Raw genomic sequence first — 20,942 nt, forward strand, 5'->3', positions numbered from 1 at the left:
CTTTTTAGGTATCAAATAAGTTCCTCTGCGAAAGTTCCGTCGTGAAAACGGCCACAATGAACCTTATTTGACCCAATCTGAACCTAAAGTGCACCAAATGTGTACAGATGCTCGTAAACAAGAATGACCTATACCCAGTTTCAAAGATAGCTGATCATCGTAAAATAAGGGCAAAACATCGATTAACATTTTTCAAGTCATCTATGCCTAATGTTGAGGTGTTACCCCGAAAAATGTAGACATTTACTAAATGTGGAATAATGCAATTATGAACGACACTACAATAAACCAATTGGTTGATATGTATGTAAAATTGATGCGACAATCCAATTTTCGCTCGAGCAGGAGCACGTAATGCTTGGATGAGTCCTAATTACCTATGGCAAAAAAAAATGCTATTTCAGGACCAATGTCTGTCAAATAAGATAAGTTTTCTTCTGCTTATTATGCTAGAAAAAGTATAAAACGTACTCACGAAACGTAGAATTAGGAATTTCTCGCAAATCACCTAAACCAATGCGGTTCACTGCCCATACCTGCACTTCTGTTGTCACGCTGCCAAAAGACAGTCAGCTGTCGCCCTAGACCTTCTTATATTTCTGATATCGGGGACGGTGGGCGACGTTCCTCAAAGGGCGGTGTTCCCCCATCTTCCCCTATTGGAAAATCCCCCAACAAAATGCATGAAGGATATGACAATTTCTTTATTACATATAGGGGAGAGGCGGGAGAATTGGGACGCAGGAGAATAAGGGACACGTCAATAAGAAAAAATGGACAGCATCTTTGCACGGTTTTTGCCTTTACCTTTTGATTCTATGTATCGTGGGAAGCCTCAGAAACCCTTTTGTAATCGTCGGTTGGGCTGTGCTGGCTGACCGCTGAACACCAAAAAAAATGTTTTTTTCGAGTGTTATTCTGAGTTGTCTGTGTGTTGCATATGGCAGACTATCTTTTTCCAACATGTTACCATGTTAGCTTAACACTGTCTTTATGCAACTGCTAGTTTGCATGAACACGCTCTGTAACTGATAAATGACAAAAATGCGTTATTTGATATGGCGCTGTTGTGGGAGAATTGGGTCACAAAGTGGTGAGAATGGTAAAGGGGTGCAAAAAGATGTGTTTTTATGCCTTCAGGCTTCATGTTTTGGATTGGGTTGAAGCTGCATCCCTAGCCACACATACATCGAAGCTAAGACCAGAAAGTCTTACTTTTGCAAGAAAATGTGCATTTTATGGGCACATCGTGATCGTGAAAGACAATCCCGGCGTTAAACGAAGCAGATGGTGTGAATAAAGTTCCAACTATCAATCGATTGCCTACACATAGAAAAACAAGTAATTCGAGATAAAAATGTTGTCCCAATACCTCATTTGTATGCGTCCCAATTCAGCCTAGGCGTGGCTGTTCCTTTTCTCTTGCGTGTGTCCCTATTCTCCCTAAAACGAGTGTTTTGTTTTTCTCCACATATGACCACACCACTGCATAGACTCGTTTTTTATGATGGTATGCTGCAGAGAAATGGTTATCTTTTATTGGTGCTGCACAAAGCAGATTTGCTACAATACTTTTCAAATAACACTTCAGTAAATATGGCCTGAGAAATAAGTCCCAATTCTCCCGCCTCTCCCCTATGTTACAACAAAACAATGGATACAGCTCTGAGCTCAGCAATGCGTTGCGGTAGGACGCAATTAATTTTTACTCGAGCGGGTACCCTTACGTGAAAACTCAAGCTACGAGACAATTACAATTAAGAAGTTATGTCATAATTAGTGCTGCTCGCAAAGCCCCCATAACACATTGAAGTCCTGGCCTATGCCTGCGGTCGAATCTTCATCTCGGCCGCTTTCAGAGAGTAGTGCCAGCCCCTCCATTGCCGCCAGCAAATGCCACGCTCCGACCGGTCATTTCCGACCAGTGGCTGTCCATTCAAATGGGAATCCCAACACAAGTCATACCACCACGCCCCTCGGTGTCTTGTGGCACAGGAACCTCGGCCGTCCCGGTCATTGTCCCGGTCCTTTGTGCTGAATCGGAGACCGTTGTGGCGTTTGAGCGCGTCCCCTGCGTCCCCCGAGTAGTTATCCACGGCCAGCCGGTACCCATCCGCCTCCGAGGAGACCCTGAACGTGCCGTACACCGCGTGCCTTCTCTCGCCGTCAAAGTCCTCCAGCGTGATCCGCAGCTGGTAGCGGCGGTCCCGCGAGCCGGTCATCCTCCACAGAGACTCCAAGCCCCACCAGAACTCCCGGTCAAGCTTGCCGAAGCCCCGTTTGTAGTCCTGCCAGTCGCGGTAGAAGTTCTCCCGCGGGATGAATATGTCGTCACGTCGCTGGATGACGGTCCATCCTCCGCCGTCCGACTCCAGGTCGCAGTAGGCCGGGGTGGGTGGCACGGACGGGTCCAGGCCCGGCTGCAGCAGGTGGATGCCGCTGGCGGTGCCCGCTGGCAGCTCACTGCAGTCTCGGGGCAGCGTGGTGGCGGGTTGACCCTGGCTGGCGTTCAGTGCGGCATTGACCGCATCTACTGTCAGCTGTAGCATGTCGTATTTGGTCGTTAGGAGCTCCAGCTGAGGCGCGTAGGCGGCCACCTGACCTGTTACCTTGTTCACGCGCGAGGCTATATTATTTACGTTTTCGGCTAGGTCTTCGATACGGGGACGCCAGTCGTTTGGATTACCCTTCATATCATCAGAGTGTAAAGACTGGTTCAGTAAGCCGATTGTCGCATTCAGCTTGATTGAATTCTGATCCACCTTTTTGGCGAGGTCCTCCAGACTCGACTGCTCCTGGTCTAGTTTCGTCGTCAATTCTGCCATCTGAGCTTGGCAGCCCTCCAAAGATGCGTTAAATGTTTCCAGCGAAGCATTTTGCTCGTCCAGCCTAGCGGCGATGGTATCCGGCTCAGGAAAACAACGGTACAACTGCGAAGCCAGGTCATCAACTCTCGCGTCAAGCGTGTCTCCTTTTGAGTTCAGCCTGGAATCCGTCGCATACACCCTGCCATCAAGCGCATTCAGCCGGGAATTTAGCGCTTCAACGCTCGACTCCAGTCCCGTCACCTGAGCGCTGAAGTCGAGCGTTTCCAGCCGCCTCTCCAGGTCCAGTTTTTCGAAGATCAGCTGCACCTCGGACCTCACCACCTGCCCGATGAGCTTCCACAGCTCGTCGGGCGTAAAGCTCAGCTGCGCCGTGGGCTGCTGGTCCTGGTCGCCGGTCACGAGCCGCGCGCTGAGACAAAGCAGCACGGCCCAGAGCGGCGGCGAGCCGCGGCCGACCATTGCGCTCTTCTGTTGTCAGACACAAAAAGCACTGAGTGGATGGGGAGCGACTGGACCAGCGGGCAGCGGACTGAGCCCCAGCGACCAGCGGTCCACTGCACCACCAACTGACCGGTACAGTGCGACTGGCCGGCCCCTCAGAGTACACAGAGGGCATCTGTTTACATGTGACGACGTTCAACATTCCTCGCTGCAGGGACAGTGTTTGTGTACTGCTGATGGCTGGCGGCGGGTAAACCATATAGTAGGGTGTGTTTTGAGGATACTTAGCACACTTGGACTCCACTTACGTAGGTATTCAGGAGGGGCCAGGGCAGGCCCAGTGATATATCTTCTATCGTTTTGCTTGGGATAACACTCAACATATACATAATAATACCTGTTTCATTAACCCGCGCCCTGCTGGGGGTCCTGGATTTCCACGCCCTGCTGGGGGGGGGGGGTGTTTGAACACCCCCCCCCCTTGTAACTCGGCTCCTGGGCCACGTAGCGATACGCGGAAGGCGGCGTTCGAAAGAGCGTAAAAAATGATGACGAAATCACTTCGGTCAATTTTTTGGTCAGGTCAAAGGTCAGGTCACCAGAGGTCATTGAAGGCAAAATTTCGCCGATTTCCAGGTCAAATGTCGAAAATTTCCAAGAAGCCAACGCATAACTCGGGAACCAATAGAGCTACAGCGCCGCGGAAAAGCGCATTCGATAGCCCTATTAACGCCCTTTCTGAGTAATTCTCTCAGATTTGACCTAACGTCAACGGTTTTGCCTGCAGGGGGCAAAAACTGCAAAAATAGCCGATTTTTTCGAAAACAGTTTTTCTGCAATAACTTTTGACCCAAGCATTGTACGAGCTTACTTTTACCGGCATCGTGTTCCTCTCGTCAAGACACATCGAATGAACTGTAACTTGACCTTGAAAGGTCAACTTGAAAATTTGACCTCAGGTCAAGGTCATGACCTGACCGGAAAGGGTCATGTTGCATATCAGTCGATCCGTATCGTCGAGCTGAACACATCTAAGGCGTTTTCATCGCTCTAGCATGCCTCTATCAAAAGTTATTTGCGAAAAACTGTTAGATACCATTCGTGACCTAAGATGACCTCAGGGCATAAACAAGGGTCACGGACACCATTTTCAAGTTCAGTGTGTCTAAACCACTTGTAATTCGGTGGTTGGGAGTGTTTATAACGTCTTTCATCCAAAAGAGGCGCATTTCAATTTTCTCCCATTGACTTATAATGGGGAGGTCGCAAAATTGACCTGACCTTAGGTCATCGATATCAAAATTCTGAGATATACATTTTGTACATGCTATTGCTCTTAGCAATCGCTGAAAGTTTCAAAGCGATCGGTCACTCGGTGTAGCTATGACAGACATTGAAAGTTTTTATGAGGTGAGGTCACTTGAAGTGACCTGGTGACCTGACCTTGAATGACCTTGGTCTGAAATTTTCACAACATGTGTAGAATTGATGTATGATAAGGTGTACCAAAAACGGCGGCGCTCCGCGCCGCCGTTTTTGAGATATTCGCGAAAAACCACAGGGGGGGTGTTCAAACACCCCCCCCCCAGCAGGGCGCGGGAAATGATCGCATTTGGACTGTTCACCAGTATCTTTTCTTTTGGACTCTTCCCAGTGCTCGTAGAAGTCGTTTGTCATGATCATTGTTTCGATAAAATCTCGCTGAGTAAAATCATTTATCCCAACCAGTTTCCTCATCGCTCCCATAGTTCCGTCATTATTCGACTTCTATGAGCACTGCATGGAATAGTCCAAAAGAAACTGGTGAGCAGTCGAAATGCGATCATTTTAATGAGACATTTATAGAACAAGGTTTGCTTCCTAAATACACTAGCATAATATCTATGGTGTCTATGAGCTGTATGTAGTGATCGATGATATGATCTGTGTGACATGTAATAACTCAATATACACTGGGATTACCTACCCATGGCACAGCTAATACATAGGAGTAGACTGTAGGCAGAAGGGCGTAGGCACACATATGTCCAGGCCAAGGGCCACTGCGACCACGTTAGGGCATCATTTCCACATGAAACGGCACGCATCACATCTGCCGCCGTTCGGAACAGCATTCGCTGTGACATCGCGCATCGACATCGGAGGGGTATGCTCCTATAGGCACTGTTCTCCCAGTTGTCTGCCGGAATCTACATAGTACGGCTCTCGCGAGATTAACCCGCGCCCCGTAGGGCTACCGGCGGACCCTACCACCCGTAGGGGGGGGGGGGGGGGCGTTTCGGCCCCACCCCCAAGATCTCGGAAATTTAACAGCCGATTTTCAAAATTCAAACGGCGTTCGATAGCCCCACCGGGGAACTACCTTGTGACCAAATTTCATTGACCTAGGTCAAACCGATGACGTCACAGGTCAGGTCAAAGGTCGGATTTTCACCGTTCACAGGCATTTCAAGAAATGTGTTGTGAAATCGAGTAAATTGGTAAGTTATTGAAAACCATCGACGGTACATTGTTCGTCAAACACATACTTCGCTATCTGAGGTCACTGATACCAGGTCAGGTCACAGAGGTCAGGTCACTGGGGGTCACAATATGAAAGTGTCGTGTGATACATGTTTTATAGTCCATTTAACATGACAAATGCGATTATATGGGTCAGGCGGCCTTTGGGGGCTGGGGCCAGCTTAGGTCACGTTTTGGTGAAGGTCAGGTCAAGGTCAGGTCAAATTAGGTCAAATTTCAAAGTTGATATTTTTGCATTAAATGGGTATCGATTCGATGCAGCTCATCACGGGGAGTCCAATGGTGGTCTTTGTTTTGCCCTACGTGGTCTAGAATTGCCAAAAATTGAGTTTGAAAATTTGACGTCATCATTTTTGAACTTTTTCGCTATAATTTGGCCAAAAAACGAGATATCGATCTGAAATTTGGTATGTGGATAGAAGACGGTAGGTACTATCACATATATTCCGTTTTTTCGAAACTCGAAAAACTTATTGGATTTTTTACCAATATATCCAAAAATTTGCTTTTTTGATTTTTAGGGGTCAAATCAAGAAAATTCCAAAATCCGAGAGTGCAGTTTTGTAGTCCTGTTAATTCTACACCTTTTATGTCTTGGATCATTTTTCTGTTTCTTCAAAGCTGTAGGCCTGACAGCTCTTCTCGCGAAAGTCTTTTTTCGGTCGAAAATGGCAGAACATGACGTCATTCTGTCGTCATTTGTGGCCAACCTATCATAGCTTCTGGAAAAAAATTGGTCACAATGTGTAAAATTGATGCCCGGAGGGGTCCTAAAAGTTTGGTGGCGATATCTCTAGCCGTTTAGGAGATATCGACGGAAAAGGACAGGGGGGGGAGGGCGTTTCGGCCCTCCCCCTACGGAGCGCGGGTTAATTAAGCGGTAGGTTTTGCACTTTTGCATTTCCGGTTATATCTATGAAACTAATCGATCTACGATGAAGCAATTTTACACGATCGTGGCCGGCTTGTGAACCAACAAGTCGATCGCATCTTCAACACTTAAAAGCTTAACCTTCCAGGCGGTGGGGGGGCATTTTTTGCCCCCCTTTAGTTTTTTCGATATATCTCGAGAACTGCTGCGCCGATCGTCACCAAACTTTCAGTACCCTCCCGGGAGTAGCTAGCGCACGTGGTGACCAAAAATTTTTCCAAAGGCTATGATAGGTTGGCCGCTAATGACGTCAGCGTGACGTCATTTCTACCATTTTCGACAAAAAAAAGGTTTCGCGGGAAGAGCTGTCAGGCCTACAGCTTTAGAGATACAGAAAAATATTTCAAACATAAACGGTGTGGAATCAAAAGGGCTACAAAACTGCCATCTTGGATTTTTTAAATTTTTGGATTTTGACCCCCAAAAATAAAAAAAATATATTTTTTTAGTATAATAGCCGAAAAATCCAAAAAGATTTTTGAATTTATAAAAAACGGAAAATGTGATAGTCCCTACCGCCTTCTATCTACATACCAACTTTGAGATCGATACCTCTCTTTTTGGCCAAGTTATAGCGAAAAAACTGTTCAAAATTGATGACGTCAAATTTTCAAACTCAATTTTTTAGCAATTCTAGACTTCGTAACGCAAAACAAAGACCACCACTAGACTCCCCGTGACAAGCTGCATCGAATCAATACCCATTTTATGCAAAAATATCAACTTTGAAATTTGACCTTTTTTGACCTGACCTTGACCTGACCTCCACCAGAAAGTGACCTTAACCGTACCTGATGGTCTCATAACCAACACCATTGAGTTGGAAATGAAAAACTGGCCATAAAACATTCATCGCACAACCTTAGTAAAGTTGGGTTCATGTGGTGACCCTTGGTGACCTTTGGTGACCTGACCTGTGACCTGACCTGGTATGACCAGTGACCTCTAATAGCAGCATATGTACTAGACAACTGACGCCATATCGCTGATTTTCGACAAAATGCGTTTTACTCGGTGTTATAGCGCTTTCCCTAGAAGCCCCGTGAACGGTGAAACATTTTATCTTTGACCTGACCTGTGACGTCATCACTCATCGGTGACCCCGAGGTCAATGAAATTTGGTTTCTTTCGACAAATTTGAGAGGGCTATCGAAAGCCGTTTGAATTTTCCGGATCCGTCCAGTAGTTTCGGAGATACGGGGGGGGGGAGCAAAAAAAAATGCCCCCCCCCCCCCCTCCCCACCACCACGCGGAAGGTGGCCGGGAGGCCCACCGCCTGCCAGGTTAAGACGACGAAGATATAGCCTGAAGTACACTAAATCTTCTAGGTGCAAGACCTACCGCTAAAACCCGTGAGACCTGTACATAGGTACTCCTCGGTCCTACAGACCAGGACGGACCTAAGAATCTTGGACGGACCTACAGGAGCGAAGTCAGGCGTAATGGGGTTGGGAACTCGATTTTTGAAGAATGTATAGAAATGATCAGACTTTTTTCGCATAATTTATGGTGCATACAATTGCCTCATAAAATCATTATGCTGAGAGAAATGGGGGAAGACAGATAGAAAACATATTTTTTAAAGTTCTTGAAAAAGACGCTTTTGATGCTGTTACGTCACGTCACTTTCTGCGGTTGACAAATAATGGCGCATCTGGCGCACCACCGATTACATGTTGTTTCTATATGTGAAAGAGGTTGTTTGTTTCACTCTGCCATTCGCGCTGTTTTTAGCTTTGAATTATGCTTAATCATTCACGGGTGAAAGGTTCAGTGTCAAAAATTGATGCGTCTGCCGTGTACTGTTCCCATTTAACATTGAGCGCGTGGTAAATATTTTGTCAACCTCGAATTTTCAAATGAAAAACATCAGGGCACTAAAGAGCAAGGCCCTCTAACCAGAGTCAAAAACATGATGAATCGGAAGATGCTGAAGGGCAAAAGCCTTTCCAATACACATTTGGCCTAATTTACAATTAAAATTTTAACATTTCTCTAATCTTATTAATAATTGCTTTGTTCTTTTTCATAAAAATAAATTAAGGCGTTGAGAACCGAGGTAATTTCTATCTACCGTACCTTAACTTACCAGCAACAGCAGCCTATCTACGCCCTACGGTGGCAAGGGAGACTGTGAAAGAAGCGTAAGATGGATTCTAAACAATTATTTTGTGATATACTGAAGGGCAAAGTGCAGAGAAAAGCGTACAAGTCCTGTTTTGTGCCAGGCTGTTGCAGTAGCACTTATGAAACTCCGAAAACGATCTTCGTTTATGTCCCGAACAACATCACCCTGAGGAGATGATCGTCTGCAATAGCAAGAAGAGCTCCTGACCTGTGACCTGACCTGGTATGACCAGTGACCTCTAATAGCAGCATATGTACTAGACAACTGACGCCATATCGCTGATTTTCGACAAAATGCGTTTTACTCGGTGTTATAGCGCTTTCCCTAGAAGCCCCGTGAACGGTGAAACATTTTATCTTTGACCTGACCTGTGACGTCATCACTCATCGGTGACCCCGAGGTCAATGAAATTTGGTTTCTTTCGACAAATTTGAGAGGGCTATCGAAAGCCGTTTGAATTTTCCGGATCCGTCCAGTAGTTTCGGAGATACGGGGGGGAGCAAAAAAAAATGCCCCCCCCCCTCCCCACCACCACGCGGAAGGTGGCCGGGAGGCCCACCGCCTGCCAGGTTAAGACGACGAAGATATAGCCTGAAGTACACTAAATCTTCTAGGTGCAAGACCTACCGCTAAAACCCGTGAGACCTGTACATAGGTACTCCTCGGTCCTACAGACCAGGACGGACCTAAGAATCTTGGACGGACCTACAGGAGCGAAGTCAGGCGTAATGGGGTTGGGAACTCGATTTTTGAAGAATGTATAGAAATGATCAGACTTTTTTCGCATAATTTATGGTGCATACAATTGCCTCATAAAATCATTATGCTGAGAGAAATGGGGGAAGACAGATAGAAAACATATTTTTTAAAGTTCTTGAAAAAGACGCTTTTGATGCTGTTACGTCACGTCACTTTCTGCGGTTGACAAATAATGGCGCATCTGGCGCACCACCGATTACATGTTGTTTCTATATGTGAAAGAGGTTGTTTGTTTCACTCTGCCATTCGCGCTGTTTTTAGCTTTGAATTATGCTTAATCATTCACGGGTGAAAGGTTCAGTGTCAAAAATTGATGCGTCTGCCGTGTACTGTTCCCATTTAACATTGAGCGCGTGGTAAATATTTTGTCAACCTCGAATTTTCAAATGAAAAACATCAGGGCACTAAAGAGTCAAAAACATGATGAATCGGAAGATGCTGAAGGGCAAAAGCCTTTCCAATACACATTTGGCCTAATTTACAATTAAAATTTTAACATTTCTCTAATCTTATTAATAATTGCTTTGTTCTTTTTCATAAAAATAAATTAAGGCGTTGAGAACCGAGGTAATTTCTATCTACCGTACCTTAACTTACCAGCAACAGCAGCCTATCTACGCCCTACGGTGGCAAGGGAGACTGTGAAAGAAGCGTAAGATGGATTCTAAACAATTATTTTGTGATATACTGAAGGGCAAAGTGCAGAGAAAAGCGTACAAGTCCTGTTTTGTGCCAGGCTGTTGCAGTAGCACTTATGAAACTCCGAAAACGATCTTCGTTTATGTCCCGAACAACATCACCCTGAGGAGATGATCGTCTGCAATAGCAAGAAGAGCTGATGCAAGTACTTTGAAATCCACTATCAAGTCGGTGATATTGTTGTAATGATCACTGTGAGGTGAGATATTTTGTGCAAGGGCTGAGTGTAATGCCCAGGAGATGACCTCCATTCGCCCCCTGACCGGTCAGGGTTATAAAATTTGAGTGGATGGCGGTCCGTTTGGGGTTCAGATGTCAATTGTATTTTGCTACTGTCAAACAATACATGTTATGCTGGCAGCGAATGTGTGTAACGTCGGTTTTCGAAACAGAAGTTAGAACTGTAACGGCAGAGTGCTTGCTGGTCTCATCGTAAGTATTGTAACAGTATTGTAAGCATTGTCAATATTGAAGTATTGTGAGCATTGATGTATGGTAGATATCACCTCACATGATCTCGCCCTCAGATAACCCTCTCCGGTGTCCCTGCCAGTAAATGGCACCTGGATCATTACAGATAAGATAATTTGTCATAATTCTTAAAGAATTGGGTGGTTTTGACTCGTTTACTCGAGGCAGGTCGCATTTCAATATTTTTTCATAGGCTTGCAAAGTAAAGGTCACGACTCTGACCTAACCTCAGGTCACAGATAAAAAAATCTGAGATATACAAACGACACATACTGCAGGTACTGTTTTGAAGACTTGATGAGAGGAAATAACTTCGTGAAAAACTCAAGCTCTGACGTGATTGCAAACTTTTCTGAGGTAGGGTCAACAAACCCGCTCTGGTTACCTGACCTGACCTGACCCGGCATTTTTTTTTTTTTTTTTTTTTGCTGAGATGTGCGCAATGAGCATTTAGGAAAAGTCACTAAATATGAGCTGAATGTCTCGCGGCGTTTGACAATTGTACAAGAAAATCCTGAAAGGCCTCCCCCGTCCGAAATAGGGTTAATGTGTATATGAAGAGTTGCAGATGCTAAGCATACCCAGATCTAAGACTGCAGTTCCCAGCGCCGCTGCAACGTTTTTAAAACAAATATACATACCTACATACCAGTATAGCGCCTTATGGGGCGACTAACGGAGCGAGCGAGAGGGTGGGCCTTGCACGTGCGAAATTGCGAGGGAGTATCTCCAACTGACTTGTGCACGGCACCCTACTAACCGGTTTCTAGCGATGTGCCGAATTTGAGCACAATCGGCCCAGCCGTTCTCGAGATCTGGAAGCGGCACCCTGCACGTGCGCACGTGCAAAATGGGTCCCAACTGACTTGTGCACGGCACCCTACTAACTGCTCCGTAACCGTGTACCAAATTTGAGCGCAATCGGTCCAGCCGTTCTCGAGATCTGGAATCGACCCCTGCACGTGCGCACGTGCAGCAGCACCCCAACTCTGGCACATGGATATGCATTGCCTAGTGGGTGCCTACCTACATGCCAACTTTCAGCGCAATCGGCCAAGTAGTTACCGAGATATTGCAACAATTGCAAAAGTGACACCTCTTCGTTTTGCACGTGGCACGTGCATAAGGGGTCACCTACATGCATCGGGAATAGTCCAATACTTGGTAGAAGGAATGAAGCTACCCTACAAAAATTACCGCGTGTAAATCGGTCAAGTGGTTGCTGAGATATAAGCGTCGCAAAACCGTGACCACGGCCGGCCGGCCGGCCGCTCATACTCAGAAATTTCCGTTAATCTAAGGAAAGACTCCGCTCGCTTCGCTCGCTCCGTAATAACATACAAACATGTTTATTTGCATCTGTTTTGGTCCTTTGGATAATAGCAACTCATGGCGCCATCACCCGCGATAACTGTTAGGATTTGGGATATATTTTTATTTAGGCCATTAGTTTGGCTGTAATGTTTATTAATATTAGTTGGGCGGAGTTTGGTAGTTTTTTATTTAACTTGTGGTATGTTGTGCTGATTGCGGGTTGTTCAAACGTTTCAAATGTAAGGGCCTTATTGAACTCAAGCCTACCCCTGCACTACCCTACATACGACTGGACATTTTCCAAGCCCACAAGCATCACGACGCCGAGATGGAATGTAGCCGGGAAATCACTCTCGCCATCTGCTCTAGAGCTAATCGGTGTGGGGCGGCGTGTGGGGCGCCGCTTAGCCTATGGGGGTGCACTTCTAGTGGATGGGGGACGGGGGTGCACCTGCACCCCTTTCATATGGAAAGCTTCCCTGATTACAGCTCCCCGTATTGCACCTGGAACGGCCAGCAAACGAAGGAACTATTTCTGGATGACAGGCGAATAGCCGCTCACGCAAGGAGCGGAGCTCCGCCCCGTCCAAAGTGGCCAACAAAGCAGAGACAGAGACAGCATCACATCTTCCATCAAAGAACTGGTTTCTGGCTTGGAAGATGAGCTCCATCTTTGCATCTGAGTCGGTGCTGTCAGGAATCAGCTGGTCTAATGGAGTGAGACGACTAGACATCGTATCAGAGCTGCCTGGTCCTCGTAGCATTTGCACCGATTCTTCTCGACCGGACTCTGAGTTCTGTCCCGCCTGCGTATTACTTGAGGCATTGCTATGTAGCAAGTCTTTGGCACAGTTTCATTACCCATGCTTTGCAAACAGTGCCATAACAACGCAGTTAATTAATCACCAAGCTTCTTTGCAAGTTCCAATACAGTTGAATCGCACGCGATTTGAGTGCAAAAATCAAGAGAAGTGCCAACTTGTTCCCGTAAAATATTTTGAATATTGACCTAAAAAATGAGTAATTTCCAAATAAAATAACAGCGAAATCAGTTTTCGCTTGCCAATAAAACTCACAGATATTGAAGCTCCACTATTAAAGGAACATTTTAGTATATGTTATTCTTGATAAAATTTCTTAGCTACGCAATACCAGCGCAAAATAAGGAGACACTGAAAACACGACCAATCACTTCGATTTACCATAGGAAAATACATTGAAAATATATGTCTCAACTGCGCCAAATATACAGACAGTTATATACCTACATGTGACGTCATGATTAGCCCGACCAATCAGAAGCAAGTTGTTTTCAGTCACAAATAATTAATTTCTGAGCTAACTAGATATTCTTTTAACAAATTGATTTTAAATTAAATCATTAAAAATTATGAGCTTTCTTGTTTTACCAAAACATACAGAGCATGCAGATAGGTCCCAACCCTATTGTTCTTATTGGAGATGTCCTTCTGGTTGTGTGCCGGTACCTATATAGGCTAGGACGCCGACGGCCGACGGGCCCACCTATGTAAGAGCGAAATTGGAGAAAAAGTTCTTCCGCACTCTGCAATCTGGTTGTGGCGACCGTCAGCTCGAAAGAGCGCAATGTTTTATGTTCAGCATGAGAACAGGAGGGTCCCGCTCCCGAGGATAGAAGGAATGGGTGTAATTCAGTGCAGAGACGGCACTAAGGTAGCAGAGCAGGGCATGTCTTTGTGAATGAAGCACGGTGCTGAGCTCCCCTATCTGTTATCACAGTTGACATAGCCAGAGCCTTGGTTACGAGCGAGCGAGCGCGGCGAGCGAAGCGAAGTCTTTTCAATATAAGGGAAAAATCTCAGTATGAGCGGCCCGGCCCGGCCCGGCCCGGCCCGGCCTGTAACGCTTTTGAGAGGCTTATATCTCAGCAACCGCTGGACCGATTGCCCTGCGGTCTTTTTTGCTGGGTAGCCCCATTCCTTCTACCCCGTAATTGACTACTTTTGATACATCTCAGTGACCGTCGTGGCACGTGCCACGTGAAAAGTCAAGGGTGTTCAAGCAGTTTTGCAAAAGTAGTGATTTTGAGAGGCCCATATCTCAGCAGCGGCTTGAGCGATTGTCTTGCGGTAATTTTTATAGGGTAGCTGCATCCCTTCTACCAAAGGTCGGATACTCTTGATCTATGTGAGTGACCCCCAGTGCACGTGCAAAATACAACAATAAGAGGTGCCAAATTTGTTCCCATTTCAATAACCCGGTAATTACTGGGGCGATTTCGCTGAAACTTGGCATACAGGTAGGCACCCACCAGGCAATGCATTCCCATGTGTTGCGGTTAGGGTGCTACTGCACGTGCGCACGTGCAGGGGGCGTTTCCAGATCTCGAGAACGGCTGGGCCGATTGCGCTCAAAGTTGGTACACGGTTGGGGACCGGTTAGGAGGGTGCCGTGCAAAAGTCAGTTTGGACCCCGTTTGCACGTGCGCACGTGCAGAACGCCGCTTTCAGATCTCAGGAACGGCTGGGCCGATTGCGTTCAAATTTGGCACACCGCTAGCGACCGGTTAGAAGGGTGCTTTGCACAAGTCCGTTGGAAGTACCCTCTCGCCCTTCCGCACGTGCAGGGCTCACTTTTTTTTTTTTTGGGTTAGGCCCTTTCGGTCGACAAGACCATTGCAGAGCCGGAAGGATGATAGGAATTAGGGGGAGACATTGGTCTGGGCAGGCACCCTAGTGAGTCGCCGGGGCTGAGCCCGTCCAGAGGACAGGCCACCCAGCCCCAAGGCACTCACTGCACCCGGCTACGAGGTGCGCTCCCTCGGGAGCAGCGGTGCCGCTCCAAGGGAGCAGCCCGCATGAGATAAAGTTGCCTGTCCAGCCCGGAAGGGGGTTGCGGCGTGGAGGAGAAGGATTTCTGTATCCTGAGGATAGAAGCACGGATAGGTGCAGGGCTCACTATCTCGCTCGCTCGTCATTCGCCCAAAAGGCGTTTTACTGGTTAGTAAAGTACTTCACAAAGCAAAGCGGCTTGAGTGGCGTCATCTATACGCCGAGACTCCTGTCGCCACCGACCTCTAACGGTAGTCGCTGCATACTATATCCATAAGTGCCGTGGACAGCAGACTGCACGGCAGGGTAACCGGACAAAAGATCGTAAAGCAGAAGACCGTATGGCAGAAGATCGTAGGCAGTTGATCGTATGCAAAATATCGTAATGGATAAAGATCGTACGACATAATGCTCGTATGAACAAAAGATCGTATTCGCTAAAGATCGTCAAGGAAAATGATCGTATGCCAAAAAGTCGTAATGGATAAAGATCGTACGACATAATGATCGTATGGACAAAAGATCGTATTCGCTAAAGATCGTCAAGGAAAATGATCGTATGCCAAAAAGTCGTAATGGATAAAGATCGTACGACATAATGCTCGTATGAACAAAAAATCGTATTCGCTAAAGATCGTCAAGGAAAATGATCGTACGCCAAATGATCGTATGAGATAAAGATCGTACAGTCAAGATATGGTATTCACATGGTGCAGCCCAACTCCAGCGCATACAAAGCTTATCAATTTCTGTGTTCGCGTAGTAAGTGGCCGTCGTAAGCTCGACCATACATTGATGTTATTTCAGAGCTTAGATGGCTCAATGACACCTAAAAGCAACGCGTTGTATATGTGCCGAATAAATGAATGTATGTGCTGCCGTTTTCATGTACAGTCCACAGCAGAAGTAATGTGCGGTTTCAGTCATGGGTATGTTCTGCTTCTGAAGCTTAGGAACGATTAGCCAGACTACAATGAAACTTTGAATGTAGCTTATATGTATCGTCACCCTTGCAGCTGCAACTTTAGCTATTGACATCTTCTTTTCGATCACTCCGCATTAAATAATCGCCAGTCAAAGCCAACCGTTGAGATTGGTAAAACCCTACATTACTTTAGCGGTGGGCTGTACCTATTTGAAGTGAATACAACTAAACCAATGTTCCCCCCACCCCCACCCCCACCCCCACCCCCCACCGCCTGGAAGGTTAAAATGTTGCTTAACCCGCGCCCCGCTGGGCTATTCAGCCATACGCGCCCTGCTGGGGGGGGGGGGCAGATTCTGCCCCCCCCCCTGTCTAACTTCCGAACCGATGGTCGTAGAAAGACGGGGAAAACGGCAATCGAAAGCTCTCAACAAGGCGGATCTTAAGAGCCCAAATTTTTTTGCTTAAGTAGGTCAGAGGTCAGGTCAAGGTCAGGTCAAGGGTACAAAATGCAAGTTTCTACAGTATCGGCCTTGCACCGTAGTTGCCGAAGAATGGACTGAGACTGATTGCCCAAAACGTGTTCTTAGACTACCAAGACAATATTCGTTGCACACAATGTCATTCAAAGGTCAAGGTCAGGTCAGGTCAGGTCAGGTCACCAAAAACAAAATATAGAAAAGGGCATGTGCGACACATGTTTTATGGGTCATTTTACTCATGGAATTCAATAGGCACACTTAATAAGTGATATGGACCACCTGTGGATGAATTTCAGGTCGAGGTCAGGTCAAGGTCAGGTCAAGTGAGGTCCAATTTTGAAGTTGGTTTTTAAGGCCTATAGGTAAAGGTGTCTATCCGATGCAGTTTTTCACGGCGAATCGAATGGTGCTATTTTTGTTTCCGTACGAGGTCTAGAAATTCAAAAAAAAAACATTTTTCAAAAATTTTGTGTGTCGTGACGTCATAAAATTTTGAATAACTCCCACATTTTTGAACCGATTCTTCTAAAAATTGGTATGTAGGTGCACATAGACCATTTCTTTGACATATATTCCGGTTTTTTCGATAAACTCAAAATTTTGGATTTTATAAATATTTTCCCAAAAAGTCGGTTTTTGGAAAAAAAAATTGCCAAAATCCGAAATTTTCAAAAAACCGAGATAGCCATTTGATAGACAAAGTAGAATCACGTATAACCTTTTTTGTTACGTCTTGATTCCTTTAAAAATGAAGATGTTAGCGGCGTTTGAAATTTTGCCGTTTTTTAGGCGAAAATGGCGAACATGACGTCACTAAAACGTCAATTTCTCAAAAAATTTCCGACGGATTTCGCTCAAATTTTCAGGGAACGTGTCAAATTGATGTATGATAAGGTACTGAAAGTTTGACGTCGCTGGCGTAACGCGTTTAGAAGTTATTGGCGAAAAATGGGAGGGGGGCAGATTCTGCCCCCCCCCCCAGCGGGGCGCGGGTTAAAACATTCATTCTTGTGTGAAGCCGGATAATTGGATCAAAGTATCTCGTCGAGCCTTGATGTCCGATATGTGAGGCTTCTGGAGCACAAGCGTGTGGGAGCACAGGAGGAGCACAAGCGTGAGCTTTTTTTAGGCCCGGTCAGTTAACTTGACCTGGTGACCTGACCTGACATGACCTGGGGTCAAAAATTTCACAGATTGTCCAAAATTGATGTACAAAAGCTATGCCAAGCGGCGCGGCGCTACGCGCCGCGTTTTTTTTTTTATTTATAGGCAAAAAACGCGACAGGGTGGTAACATATGCATGCCCCCCCCCCCCCTCCACTGGGGCGAAGGTTAATAGGTGCGCGAAAAGTTGATGCGCAAAATGTAGTCAACAGCAAAAAGTAGTCTTAAACAGCAGTCGTTAACTAAGTCGGTACAAGTACACCGCAGCCCGCGTCTCCGGTCAGCGACTGACCCGCGCCGGGCCACCTGATCCACAGCTCCGAGGTCCTAAAAAATTGTGTTTTTAGCAATCGCATCTCGATAACTTAATTGACCTATACATTTCGATGAAAATTGGTCACCTTAATTGTATGCAGTCCGTACCTTTCGATGAAAATAAAAATGCATGATATTTACCTTTGACAGGTCACGCGTTGTACACAAGGCAGCAAGAAAAAAAACGCTTCCATCTCCATTTCCCTACTTGCTCCCTTTGCCCCCACGAGACAGGTATCTCGCTAGTTCAGGGTCAGACATAGGGTCACGGTCCAGGCCCTGGGCAATAAACTGTGCCCGCATTTCCTGATAGAGCTCGCGATACTTTTTCAGAAGGTCTGTCGACCTAGGAAACTGCTCCGTCTCTATCATCAGAGAAGGGGTTTCGGTGTCTGTTAGGATCGTGACGAGGTCGTTCACAGCAAAATTGGTGAAAATTGGTCACCTTAATTATATGCAGTCCGTGAATATTAACAGGTTGTTGTCTGTTGATGCTGATATGAGCGTTCCTTTCAAGGCAGGACAATCCGACAATCACACAATTGCCTCTCGTTTAAACTTCCACCTATCTAAAAGAAACGACGCGCTTTACTATTGTACCAATTGTACCATACAATACGCTTGAACTATAATAAAAGTGTGAAATCGCTTATAGAACCCGTGACGGAATCAATTGATGAGAAACGTCTCCCTACACAATAAAGGAAATTTGAACAAGCGAGCCTTTCGTATCGATAACATTCCGGGTTACTATATTTGTTGAAATAATTCCAGTAAACTGCGCCTGGGACAGCCAGTTGTCTCGAAGGATCATGTAACGCTGCCTCATGACAACCTTACGATGCGAGCGAGCTCCCACCTAGCACGTAAGTGTCAACGAATGTGTGTCAGATTTCAGCCAAGCATGCCTGTGTGACCAGCTGAGTCGCAGTTGTGGGCCATGGGAATAACCATCAGTCGCGCAATGGAGGCAGTCTCGCTTCAATGTCCAATGATGCAGGTTATATTGTGCAGCATCCTGCTTAATTGTGTACAGCTGTTTGTAAATGTTATCTCATGTATCTCATGTATATCGTATGTAATGACTGATGATCCAGGTGTCATTGACTTTGTCTCTTTGACTTGCCCTTTTGAGTTTTTGGATTTTAGCTTTTTTCCTTTGGATTTTTCGTAATTTGACTTTATGTCCTGTTGACTTTTCGTCTTTTGACCTTTGTCCTCTTCACTTTTGTCCTTTTGACTTTCTGTCCCTTTGATTTTTTGTCCTTTTGACTTTTTGGACTTTGACTATAGTTATGTCTTTTTGACTTTTTGACCTTTTGACTTTTTATTTTGACTTCATACCCGGTTGACTTGTTGTTTTTTGACTTTTTGTCCTTTTGACTTTTTGTCTTTCGACTTTTGTCCTTTTTACTTTTTGGCAATTTGACTTTTTGCCGTTTTTACTTTTTGTCTTTTGACCTTATGCCCATTTGATTTTTTGTCTTTTGACTTCTATGCTAGTTGACCTTTTGTTCATTGACTTTTTGGCAATTTCACTTTTTATCTTTTGACGTTTTATCCTTTTTGACTTTTAGACTTTTGACTTTCCTCTTTTTTGACCTTTTACCTGTTGACTTTTAAGATTTTTGACTTCTTGCTTTTGACGTAATGTCTGTTGACTAATCAACCTTTTACCTTTTATCATTTGACTTTTTGTCCGGAACCCTACCTTTAGTTACCAGTAGAAGGTTACTATTCCATCTTACTTCAGTTCAATTAATTTTATTTCGATTTCAATTCAAATCACCCAATATGCTAAAAAAACGTTTCACACCATTCAAACTGGTCTTAGGTTTGTTAACCCGCGCCCCGCTGGGCTATTCAGCCATACGCGCCTTGCTGGGGGGGGGGCAGATTCTGCCCCCCCCCCCCCGTCTAACTTCCATTCGAACCGATGGTCGTAGAAAGACGGGGAAAACGGCAATCGAAAGTTTTCAACAAGACTGATCTTAAGAGCCATTTTTTTGCTTAAGTAGGTCAGAGGTCAGGTCAAGGTCAGGTCAAGGGTACAAAATGCAAGTTTCTACAGTATCGGCCTTGCACCGTAGTTGCCGAAGAATGGACTGAGACTGATTGCCCAAAACGTGTTCTTAGACTACCAAGACAATATTCGTTGCACACAATGTCATTCAAAGGTCAAGGTCAAGGTCAGGTCAGGTCAGGTCAGGTCACCAAAAACAAAATATAGAAAAGGGCATGTGCGACACATGTTTTATGGGTCATTTTACTCATGGAATTCAATAGGCACACTCAATAAGTGATATGGACCACCTCTGGATGAATTTCAGGTCGAGGTCAGGTCAAGGTCAGGTCAAGTGAGGTCAAATTTTGAAGTTGGTTGTTAAGGCCTAAAAAGGTGTCTATCCGATGCAGTTTTTCACGGCAAATCGAATGGTGCTATTTTTATTTCCGTACGAGGTCTAGAACTTCCAAAAAAAAAACATTTTTCAAAATTTTGGTGTGTCGTGCCGTCATAAAATTTTGAATAACTCCCACATTTTTGAACCGATTCTTCTAAAAATTGGTATGTAGGTGCACATGGACCACTTCTTTGACATATATTCCGGTTTTTTCGATCAACTCAAAATTTTGGATTTTATAAATATTTTCCCAAAAAAGTCAGTTTTTTGGAAAAATTTTGGCCAAAATCCAAAATTTTCAAAAAACCGAGATAGCCATTTGATAGACAAAGTAGAATCACGTATAACCTTTTTTGTTACGTCTTGATTCCTTTAAAAATGAAGAAGTTAGCGGCGTTTGAAATTTTGCCGTTTTTTAGGCGAAAATGGCGAACATGACGTCACTAAAACGTCAATTTCTCAAAAAATTTCCGACGGATTTCGCTCAAATTTTCAGGGGACGTGTCAAATTGATGTATGATAAGGTACTGAAAGTTTGACGTCGCTGGCGTAACGCGTTTAGAGTTATTGGCGAAAAACGGGAGGGGGGCAGATTCTGCCCCCCCCCCCAGCGGGGCGCGGGTTAAGCGGCTGAAGTAAACGGCGTTAAAAATACTTTTTCTTTCGCACTGTTACATTTTCATATTGAATCGTCATCGCTTTACGAGTCATCAACAGATGTTTATCGCGTTATCACTATCGAAGTCGCAA

General features: G+C 45.4%; 1 protein-coding gene across 1 annotated transcript; it reads right to left on the reverse strand.

Annotated features, from left to right (window-relative positions):
* Positions 1–1,473: 1,473 nt before the first annotated feature.
* Positions 1,474–3,409, reverse strand: LOC122369605 (angiopoietin-related protein 7-like). The gene has a single exon (XM_043344461.1). The coding sequence runs from the start codon at positions 3,285–3,287 to the stop codon at positions 1,821–1,823; it is 1,467 nt and encodes a 488-aa protein (XP_043200396.1). The 5' UTR covers positions 3,288–3,409; the 3' UTR covers positions 1,474–1,820.
* Positions 3,410–20,942: the final 17,533 nt, after the last annotated feature.

This window comes from Amphibalanus amphitrite, unplaced genomic scaffold (assembly GCF_019059575.1).
Source record: "Amphibalanus amphitrite isolate SeventyFive unplaced genomic scaffold, NRLGWU_Aamphi_draft 001055F_arrow, whole genome shotgun sequence".
In the NCBI taxonomy this organism is placed as follows: Eukaryota; Metazoa; Arthropoda; class Thecostraca; order Balanomorpha; family Balanidae; genus Amphibalanus; species Amphibalanus amphitrite.